Consider the following 12,349-nt stretch of genomic DNA (forward strand, 5'->3'; position numbering starts at 1 on the left):
TGCTTGTGTGTGTGTGTGTGTGTGTGTGTGTGTGTGTGTGTTGTTTTGGCATGGGTAGGGTTGAGTAGTGTGATCTTTTCAATGGCAATCCAATTACCTCCGATCTGCTTGAGTGCAGATTAGAAGACCTCCATCTATCAGGGGACTGTGCATGCGTTCCTATGTGCATGTACTGGATGTGCTCATATAGTTGCTGTGTGTGTGTGTGTGTGTGTGTGTGTGTCTGTCTGTGTGTGTGAGGGGGGGGGGCAAGGGGGTCTGATGATCCATATAAGATCTTTGTTGTCTCCTCCTCAATGATAAAAGGGATCCTCAAAACAGATGACTCTCTACTGACGTGTTCCCTACTTCTGCGTTTGTGGCGTTTCTCTGGACAACACTATTCTGCTTCAGATTCGTTCCTATTTTAGACACAGCCTCTTTCACTCCGCTCCATCTCCCCCTCGTTCTCTCTCTCTCCCTCTCTCTCTCTCCCTCGTTCTCTCTCTCTCTCTCCCTCCCTCTCTCTCTCTCTCTCTCTCTTATCTCATCTCTGCACAGTGACTGATACACACCCTCTACCTCCAGTGAACATGAAATGTGAGCCTCAATTGTTATGATAGCATTCCTGAGTAAAACAAAGATCCTAGAAACACACACACAAACACACAAACAAACACACACACACACACACACACACACAGACACACACACACACACACACACACACACACACACACACACACACACACACACACACACTTCTGAATACACATAGCACATATTTGACGGATTACCGACTCCATATTGGCTCTCTAGCTGCATCCAGCACAATGCTGATGGTCTAACTATCAAAGCGTGAGATCAGCGGCAGGGCAGAGCGGGCAGGGCTGGCGAGCGGACGGGTGAGGTTGGCAGAGTTGGCAGGGCTGGGCGGCGGGGGTGGGGGGGGGGGCATTCTGCTCCACCAGCTGTGCTGCTGCCTGGCGGGTCACCCATTCATCCTCAGCTCCATCATTTAAATCAACACATGTTTGCTCCACGACGGAGGAGAAGAGGAGAGGAGGAGAGGAGGAGGAGAGGAGGAGAGGAGGAGGAGAGGAGGAGAGGAGAGGAGAAGAGGAGGAGAGGAGAGGAGAAGAGGAGGAGAAGAGGAGAAGAGGAGGAGAGGAGGAGAGGAGAAGAGGAGGAGAGGAGAAGAGGAGAGGAGGAGAGGAGAAGAGGAGAGGAGGAGAAGAGGAGAAGAGGAGGAGAGGAGGAGAGGAGGAGAAGAGGAGGAGAGGAAAAGAGAAGAGGAGAAGAGGAGCGGGCGGCGTGGCCGCTACAAAAGAGCTGGACGCTCTGGACCGTCTCGTCCGCTGAGCACGCCGAGTCTTTCATCCCCCCGCACACCGGACGGCACAAACATCAATAAATCACATGGCACATGCATTATGAAAGATCAAGACACACACACACACACACACACACACACACACACACACACACACACACAGGCTGACACGGGCAGCGTTTGGAAGAATACGTGTGAACACATGCATTCTCGTAGAGGCGCACCTCCTATGCATTTATGCACAAAAGGATTACTGGTTCAGATCAATGTGAAGACACACACACACACACACACACACACACACAGGCACAGAGAGAGAGACACAGTTAAAACCGTGCTTCTGGTTTTCATACACAGATGCCATTCGTTGAAAGCAGCCAGCAGTGTGTATGATCCTTCTGTGTGTTGCGTGTAACCTTGATGTTGTTGCAGCATGAAGACTCGTTCACTGCAGAGTCTCATGTTCACACATGCACACACACACACACACACACACACACACACACACACACATACACACACACACATTATAGACACATCACATACAAACAACAGGCTGTCCACACACACACACACACACACACACACACACACACACACACACACACACACACACACACACACACACACACACACATACAAACTAAATCCACAGACCTAAAAAGCAATACTATGAAACTGTGTGTGGATGTGTGGCTTAGCTTGTTTCTGTGCAAGTGGATGTGTGCGTGTGTGAGAGAGAGAGAGAGAGAGGGAGAGGGAGAAAGAGAGGGAGAGGGAGAGGGAGAGAGAGAGAGAGAGAGAGAGAGAGCGGGTGATAGAGTCACGCTCTAACGCAACCAGCTACCTTTTTCTTTTGATCACGGGAGTGTTTCCGGATTTTTCTCTTCCGCTCCTTCTCATCCTCGATGGCGTTTACATCCACATCCTTATTCTTCTTCAGCTGGGATGCGGCGTGAGCCATGGTGCAAAATTCCCAATCCCGCTCCCGGAGCGGGAGAGAGCGCTCCGAATATTCCCACCCGTTGTCGGGGGAGCCAACAGATAGCACCGATCAAAGAAAAAGAAAAATGTGGAATGTATCCGTCATCGGAGGCAGAAGGTAACAGGAGGACAGGCAGGAGAGGCTCGAAATCCTCCTGTCTTTAGAAGGAGGCCATCAAGGAGAAGGAAAAAAAACAAGTGATAGAAGAAGAAGAAAAAAAGGCAGTCCCTCTCTTCTCTTTTCTTTCCTTTGCTCTATATTATCCTCCACTCCAAGAGTGGCATCCTGGCGTCAGGGTAAGACTTGAGGAGACATGGAGAGAGAGAGAGAGAGAGAGAGAGAGAGAGAGAGAGAGAGAGAGAGACAGAGAGAGAGAGAGGGAGGGAAGAAGGGAGGGAGGAAGAGAGAGAGAGAGAAAAGAAAGAGAAAAAGAGAGGGATGGTGACACCAGCACCGCCAGACGCGGAAGAAACAGGAGGAGGAGGAGAGGCTGGTTACTACGGAAACCACGTTTCCCCTCTGCCCCTCCGTTCCATGGTCCTACCTGAGCCTATCGCCGCGGTTACCAACGCGAGAGGGACAGACAGACAGAGAGAAGGAGAAAAAGAGAAAGAGAGAGAGAGAGAGAGAGAAAGAGTGTTTGTATCCGTAAGTGACAATGTGGGTGCGTGGATGAATTAAGAGCTGGAGAAAAGAGAAGGATGGGGAGAGGGAGGGATTTATGGCTTCTGCTGTGAGTGTGTGCATGTGTGAGTGTGAGTGTGTGAGTGTGAGTGTGTGTGCGTGTGTGTGTGTGTGTGGCTATATGCTACCCCCACCAGCTGGGAGTGTCTAAGTGAGTAGACAGGAGACAAGAAGGGGGAGGGGGAATTCTCTACAGCTTAGATCTCCCTCCCTCCCTCCCTCTCTCGCTTTCTCTCTCTCTCTCTCTCTCTCTCTCTCACACACACACACACGTTTGTAACCCCCCCCCCCCCCCCCCACACACACACACACCCCCGGCTGAACCATTATGCTAAGAGCTGCCTCTGTCCTCCGCACCCCAGAGAATGGAAAAATGAAATGATGGAAAGATTCAGAGAGAGAGAGAGAGAGAGAAAGAGAGAGAAGGAAAAGACAGAGAGAAATGCGGAGGAAGAGGCACACGCGTGATGTGATGTACTGTAGCTCCAGCACTACCTTCCCTCCCCATCATGCGCCAGAGCCAGCCAGCGGCAGCCTCCATCACTCATGAGCACATCATCAGCACCACTCACACTCACAGCCACTCGCCTCCAGTCCGGCCCCACCACTGGGCCACCGCCGGGCCACATGTCAGCCGGAGGCAGCACCCCTGTGGGAGTTACCACCTCACCGTCAGGCGTGGGGCTGACAGAGGGAAACGGTGTTCCTCCGCTGCGGGAGTCACGCTCGCGGCGACCAGCACCAAGGTCATTATGCAGGGGTCAGTCTTAGGGGGAGCGCTGGAGGGGTTGGGAGCTGGACTGGCCAGGGGAGGAAAGGGGAGGCTGATGGGACTCTGATGGCAGGGGGATAAAATAATGGACAAAAGATGGGCTTTGTTGGCAGGGCACTTACATGGTCACAGTGAGTGGGTGTGTGTGTGTGTGTGTGTAGAATTGCATGTGTCTGTGAATACACAGTATGTGTGTGTGAGTGTGTGCTGTATGTGTGTGTGTGAAGGGCAGTATGGTTTATAGAGGACTTGGCCGCCAGCGTCAGTAAATGTGAAGATGAAGAAGAAGAGTGGCAGAGGAAGAGGAGAAGGAGAAGGAAAACCAGGAGCCATCTTTTCACCGCCACTAGCCACCTGCCAGCGGGGTCCTCATTGTGAGATAGCTGCCTGAGCACGTGCCTGTCTTTTATTCCCCGTTTTGCTTTGTGTGAGTGTGTGTGTGTGTGTGTGTGTACGTCCACACGTGTGTGAGTGTGTGTGTGTGTCAGAAGAGAAAGAGGCAGTAGTATAATCCACTCTTGGACACACAATGAAACACACGCAGGGCTTTACTGCGTTTCTCTAGCACACTGGTCACAGTTAGGCACAGGCGTGAAATCCTTTTCTTGATTTTCGCTTTTCACACACACACACACACACACACACACACACACACACACACACACACACACACGCATGCACGTACGCACGCACACACTTACACGCACGCATGCTGTGTCACATGGAATCGGGGCGGAGCAAGCGCCCCCATCAATGCATCAGAGTGTGTCAAATGATCGCAGATTTCAATTCTGTTGCTAGGTGAGGACCAATGACAGCATCTAGAGAAGCTGCCGGAGAGAGGAGGGAAAGAGGTAATGGACTTTAACCAGAAGTGTGTGTGAGTGTGAGGGGGAGGTGTGAGGGTAGGGCTGTGTGTGTGTGTGTGTGTGTGTTTCAGAGTGAGTGTGTGTGAGTGAATGTCCGCATGCTTTCATGTGTGTATGTGTGAGTGTGTATGTGAGTGTGTGTGAGTGAATGCCTGTGTGCTTGCATGTGTGTGTGCATGTATATGTGTATGTACCATAAAGCCTAATAAAAAGCCATATAAGCAGCATCCTGTGTTCTCTCCAGATAGCCATGGTGGCTAGAGCACGACGGCATAAACAAGGAAACTCGTGAATCTAACAAAAAAAACTAACAGAACCATTGTAGCCATAAATATGATTCTATGTGATATTTTTTTCTTTCCATTCATGTTTGTCATGATTTAAAACTTCAGGCTGCTAGTTCCATTCAAACCCACACCAACCTGTCATCTTTCCCCATTTCTAAAACAGACTGCATTAGCCTGAAGCAAGCATATATTAGTGCATTAATACTGCTACTATTTACATAATACTATAAAAAGGGTCACGGTCAATATGCCACAACAGCATATCATAATGGGGTGTTCTTAGTAAGATATATTTTAGGATCTTTGACAAAAGTGGGATAGAGGGAGTTGGGATATCCCAACTGATGTGTGGTATATGTAAAATTCTGACTGTGTATGCATGAGGCGTTGATACTATACACTATACATCTGCATACAGTAAGTAGCTGAGGGCATACGTACTGTATGGTGTATATGCATGAGCTGACGGTATACGTATGGTATGCATACGTAGCTGATGGTGTAAGGGACTGCATATAGCGATGAGGTTCTGGTATTCACGAGGAGCTGATGGTAAATATGGTATACGTGGGAGTTCCTGACGAAGGACGGACAACCATATAAATGTGTTAATGACCGACGGCCTTTTGTCCTGCAGCAGCGCCCCTCTTCTCTACCTGACCCCTCATTAACCCCACGGGCAGCCCACCCCCATCTCAACACCAACCCCAACACCACCTACAGCAGATGGGCCCCAACGCAGGGCCTCAGGGGGCCCTGACACCCCCCCCCCCCCGTCCCCCCCGTCCCCCCATGGCTCTTTCAACTCAGCACAATAGCACAGAGGCCACATACAAATTGGACCCTTTCTTCACAGCCGAATTAATTGCGTCTATGGAGTGAGGAAGGCAGCGTGTAGGTTTAAGTGCTTTTGTTGGCACCAGCCTAAAGATGGCAACGAGGCGTCGCTATTGATTTCTACAAGAACTAGTACAATTTAAGATCATTGCTGCGCCAGATATTTTTACTTAATTTAGTGTGACCTGCTTTACTGTGGCAAAAAAACAAACAAACAAACAAACAAACAAAAACATGACATTAAAACAGCCCTTATAGTGAGTGTGCAGTCCAACCTAGTGTGCAGTCCAACCTATAATTTAGCACATTTATTTCATGCAATGTATAGTTCTCTTCACAGACACCAATGATTGCGTAATGACCTGATATAGTCACTTACATAAGAGTCAAAACATAACATCCAGGAGAGAAGACACCGTACTGTAGAGAGAGACTGTGCAGGTATCGCTACATCCTCAGCAAGAGAGCGCAGTTAAGGAGAGTTAAGGAGCGCACGCAGTTATGCTGCCTTGTAGAATATGTCCTTGACACTTAGACAACCTGCCTGTGGGAGATGCCATAGAAAAGCCTACGCAGGAGAATAGTAACTGCTGGAGGAAGTCTTCCCTACGCTCCGCTCCTCACTAGGGCTGCCTGAATGGGGAAAGCCCTAAACACACACACACACACCTACACACACACACACACACACACACACCTACACACACGCACACGCACACACACACACACACACACACACACACACACACACACACACACACACACACACCTACACACACACCTACACACACACACACACCTACACACCTACACACACACACACACCTACACACACACACACACACACGCCTACACACACACACACACACACACACACACACACCTACACACACACACACACACACACACACACACACACACACACACACACACCTACACACACACACACACACCTACACACACACACACACACACACACCTACACACACACACACACACACACACACACACACACACACACACACACACACACACAGAACACACACACACACAGAACACACACACACACACACACACACCTACACACCTACACACCTACACACACCTACACACACACACCTACACACACGCACACGCACACACACACACACACACACACACACACACACACACACACACACACACACACACACACACACACACACACACACACACACACACACACACACACACACACACCTACACACACACACACACACACACTCCCCACTAGGGCTGCCTGAATGGGGAAAGCCCTTACAAACTGAGGACGACTGGCGCCAGCTGCAGCGACACACCAGTGGTCATTCAAAGACACCTACAGCAGCAGGAAGAATCAGAATCAGCAACACCAGCCAATCATCTGCCTCAGATCAGTGTGATGACAGGTGACAGCCAGCTAAACTCGTATTCCTTCCACTGTGTTTGAACCTATATACTCTAAATCCCCTTTAAAATATCACCAATAGCAGGCATCTTGTGTTCTAACCTACTTTATAGCCCCTTTAAAATATCACCAATAGGCATCCTGTGTTCAAACCTACTCTAAATCCCCTTTAAAATATCACCAATAGGCATCCTGAGTTCAAACCTACTCTAAATCCCCTTTAAAATATCACCAATAGGCATCCTGAGTTCTAACCTACTTTATAGCCCCTTTAAAATATCACCAATAGGCATCCTGTGTTCAAACCTACTCTAAATCCCCTTTAAAATATCACCAATAGGCATCCTGAGTTCAAACCTACTCTAAATCCCCTTTAAAATATCACCAATAGGCATCCTGAGTTCAAACCTAGGCTACTTTATAGCCATCACCAACAAGCATCATACATCACCAACAAGCATCCTGTGTTCTCTCCAGATAGCCAGGCTGGTTAGAGCACTGTGCTGTCTCTGTGATCATAACAGCACCACACTACTCTGCCACACCAGTGTGTGTGTGTGTGTGTGTGTGTGTGTGTGTGTGTGTGTGTTCTGTCCAGATAGCCAGGGTGGCTAGAGCACTGTGCTGTCCCTGTGCTCATAAGAGCACCACACTAAGCCAGTCTCAGGGCATCTGCTCCAGGCACTGGGACTAACTGACTACACACTACAAACGGGCCATACGGCGTTACTGCAGACAGCTGATACTCCAGCACACCTCACATCACACACATTACATGCGTGTGGCGTCAACCCAGTATAGCTACACTCACTAGTGACCCTGTTTCAAATTAAAGCCCCACACCATTTGCAGTTAGGGATGGCACTCTGTATGTGTGTGTGTGTGTGTGTGTGTGTGTGTGTGTGTGTGTGTGTGTGTGTGTGTGTGTGTGTGTATGTGTGTACCGTGTTTGCAGTAATGGATGCTGGGTGGTAGGGAACAATAAATGTAGGTTAAAAGTGAATCATTTCACAACTGCAATCTATCTGTCCATATTGTTTATTCACTGTGGTTACACCCACTAAATTATACTAGGAAGAGATGGAGAATAGAGAGAGAGAAAGAACGAGAGAGAGAGAAAAGAGGTGGAGAGAAGGTTTGGTGGACTTCTACACGATGGCCCACTGCTGCTCCAGTATATTATGCCTTGGGGGTAATTTGTCCCGATGGAATCAGTTTCAAAAATACACTGACATCCATCCGTCCATGATAATCGAGCTGAGCTAATGCCTGTCTGCTGAGGAACACACACACAACTCCTGCCTCCAGTGAGGAACACACACACAACTCCTGCCTCCAGTGAGGAACACACACATCTCCTGTCTCCAGTGAGGAACACACACATCTCATCTCCTGTCTCCAGTGAGGAACACACACATCTCCAGTGAGGAACACACATCTCCTGTCTCCAGTGAGGAACACACACACACACATCTACTGTCTCCAGTGAGGAACACACACATCTCCAGTGAGGAACACACACATCTGTCTCCAGTGAGGAACACACACATGTCTCCAGCGAGGAACACACACATCTCATCTCCTGTCTCCAGTGAGAAACACACACATCTCATCTCCTTCCTCCAGTGAGGAACACACACATCTGCCTCCAGTGAGGAACACACACATCTCCTGTCTCCAGTGAGGAACACACACATCTACTGTCTCCAGTGAGGAACACACACATCTACTGTCTCCAGTGAGGAACACACACACATCCTGTCTCCAGTGAGGAACACACATCTCCTGTCTCCAGTGAGGAACACACACATCTCATCTCCTGTCTCCAGTGAGGAACACACACATCTCATCTCCAGTGAGGAACACACACATGTCTCCAGTGAGGAACACACACATCTCCTGTCTCCAGTGAGGAACACACACATCTCCTGCCTCCAGTGAGGAACACACACACCTCCTGCCTCCAGTGAGGAACACACACACATCTGTCTCCAGTGAGGAACACACACATCTGTCTCCAGTGAGGAACACACACATCTCCTGTCTCCAGTGAGGAACACACACATCCTGTCTCCAGTGAGGAACACACACATCTGTCTCCAGTGAGGAACACACACACACATCTCCTGTCTCCAGTGAGGAACACACACATCTGTCTCCAGTGAGGAACACACACATCTCCTGTCTCCAGTGAGGAACACACACATCTACTGTCTCCAGTGAGGAACACACACACCTCCTGCCTCCAGTGAGGAACACACACATCTCCTGTCTCCAGTGAGGAACACACACACACATCTCCTGTCTCCAGTGAGGAACACACACATCTACTGTCTCCAGTGAGGAACACACACACATCCTGTCTCCAGTGAGGAACACACACAACTCCTGTCTCCAGTGAGGAGACCAAGAGCTTCTCCATAGGGAAGGCATGAGGACACTGATCTCCTGGCTGTATAGCACAGCCTGCCTGCCTGCCTGCCTGCCTGCCTGCCTGCCTGCCTGCCTGCCTGCGTGCCACCCAGCAATGGAAGGAGAATGAACACCCCCAGGACGGATTTACTACAGGCGTGATCACAGGAGAGGCACGGCTAAAGATAGCAGAAGAGGAAGACAAGGAGAGGAGGAGGAGGAGGAGGAGGAGGAGGAGGAAGAGGAGGAGGCCCAACTGCTCCATCTACCGCTGGCTAAAACACACTCTGTCAGTCGCAGCGCTGACATAATGGTGGAAAATAACTCTGCTCAAGACGAGTCATAGGAAATTCTAGCACCACCAACTAATCGAAGGGCAATAATATGTGTTCTATTGTGTGTGTGTGTGTGTGTGTGTGTGTGTGTGTGTGTGTGTGTGTGCGTCTGTGTGTGTTCATATGTCTCTGCATGTGTACTGTTACATGAAAGGTTATACGTTGATAACAGATTATCTTTTTATCCAAGGTAGAAGACCCCTATACACTGCTCTGCTTCATAAAGCCCTCTGGCTCCCTCTGCTGGTGAAACATAAAACAACAGTTTCACGTCCATCACTGTGCCTGTGCCTGAGCCTGAGTCTGCAACTGATCAGTACATTGGCTATGTGCAAATCACTGCAAAGAGGCCGTGTGATTCAAATGGACAAATTAATTGAAATGAAGAGACAGAGCCTGTGATGGTCTGAATATGTGTGTGCATTTGTGCGTGAGACATACAGCCTATAACCATTACTGTAGGTCTATTATTTCAGAGTGGAAGCACAGTTGTTTATTCACTGTTGTCTTGTTTGTCTGTGTTTTTCACACAAGTCAATAAGCTGGGCAGGCATTTGACAAAGGGGGTATTTATTTTAAAAGGCAAGCCCGGGCAAAAATGGCAAACATGTTTCCCAAATCACCTTCATTATGTCCACCCATTCAAAACATAATCCTTTAAAGTAGCTCATTCCAGTCCGAGAGCTCTGAACCTCCCTCCCCTCTCTCTCTCTCTCTCTGTCTCTCTCTCTCTCTCTCTCTCTCTCTCTGTCTCTCTCTCTGTCTCTCTCTCTCTCTCTCTGTCCCATTCAGTTGAGTCAGGCTCCAACGCTCATGATTACACTACTTACATCCTCCCTCACTGGAGACGTACTGTAGGGCATGTCTGTACTTTTCACAGAAACCCAGTGACATAGAACCAAAAAGGTTACCCTACAGAACCTTTACAGGAACCCAGTCACGTGGAACCATAAAGGTTACCCTGAGGACAGAACCAGAGCTCCGTGTGGCTTCGTTCTTTATCTCTGTGTTGACTAGGAGGTGTTCCAAGATGTTCCATACAGTACATGTAGGTGATAAAACACAAGAGTGGTACACAAGAACACAGCTCTAGCAGAAATAGAAAATGAGCACACACATGCACAAACACACATTCTCACACAAACACACACACACACACACGTATTTTCGCCAAGTTTCTCTAACCAGCCTCAGGCAGACAGGTCTCCTGTTCTCCCTCACAAACACAAACATGCATGTACACACACACACACACACGCACACACGCACACACGCACACACACACACACACACACACACACACTATGTCAGCTGATGTAAGAGGTCAAGTGTCCCTAGGCCAAACATCAATTGCACTGGCGACCTGAGCTCCTGTGATTGATCATCACTCTAAGCCCTGTGTTTTCTGGTCTCACACTCACACACACTCTCACTCTCGCCTTGGATTCTGAGCAGACACACACACACACACACACACACACACACACACACACACTCTCACTCTCGCCTTGGGCTCTGAGCAGACAACAAAAACACAACAACAATGTCAGCCACGCCGGGAGCGCGACCGAAGCATTCTGTTCGGGGAGCAAAAAAAAAAAACGTTTTAAAAGGTCTTATTTTTTCCGAACGTGCACAGCTCCCTAAAGTCTGGTGCCGCCAGTTCCACGGATTATGGTGGAAGCTGAAACTGTTGCATCATGTGCTCTGCCAACGGAATGCTGAAGCTGCGCGTCTGGTGTACAGAAGACTCGCTAGGAGACTGTGAGACTAAGTTGAAGACAATCTCCAACGCTTTCTCCAAAGGTCTAAATTCATCAGTAATCACTGAAATACTTTAAATTAAGATTTAGATAAACAAAACAAACAAAATGAAACCGTTCTATACATAAAATGTCTAATAATGTAAAGAAAATAGGTACACTGCTATGAGATTTCATTCTAATCTTTATCTGTCTATTTTAAGCCACACCACCACACTGCTCTACAGCCTGGGGGTGTGTGGGTGTGTGTGTGGGTGTGTGCGTGCGTGTTGGGGTGTGCGGGGGTAGAATCCTCTCCAGAGAAGACGCTGTGCACACACCCCTATAGCTGTGTGTGTGTGTGTGTGTGTGTGTGTGTGTGTGTGTGTGTGTGTGTGTGTGTGTGTGTGTGTGTGTGTGTGTGTGTGTGTTTGGGGGCGGGGTGCCACGCAGTGCTGGAAATAGGCCATGTTGGCAAAGAGCCCCTGGTACCCCAAATTAGCCGGCGGCGTGAACGACGTATGGTTGCCGCTGGCCCACCCTCACACAGTAAATCAGCGCTCTTCAGGAAGGCTGTGGCTCCGGGTTCACAGGTCAGAGGTCAAAGGTCAGGCAGAAGGTCAGGTCAGAACGCAACCCTTCACCCACTCAAACCCAACCACTGCACTGTGTGTGTGTGTGTGTGTGT

General features: G+C 49.0%; 1 protein-coding gene across 1 annotated transcript in view; it reads right to left on the reverse strand.

The window, feature by feature from the left end:
- ank3a (ankyrin 3a) overlaps positions 1-2,276 on the reverse strand; it is a 111,805-nt gene extending 109,529 nt beyond the window's left edge. The window contains exon 1 of the mRNA XM_062520320.1: positions 2,160-2,276. Coding sequence (XP_062376304.1) covers positions 2,160-2,276 — 117 coding nt within the window. The remainder of the gene's footprint in view (positions 1-2,159) is intronic.
- Between the last annotated feature and the right edge of the window lie 10,073 nt (positions 2,277-12,349).

The sequence above is a fragment of the Sardina pilchardus genome, chromosome 18 (assembly GCF_963854185.1).
Source record: "Sardina pilchardus chromosome 18, fSarPil1.1, whole genome shotgun sequence".
In the NCBI taxonomy this organism is placed as follows: domain Eukaryota; kingdom Metazoa; phylum Chordata; class Actinopteri; order Clupeiformes; family Clupeidae; genus Sardina; species Sardina pilchardus.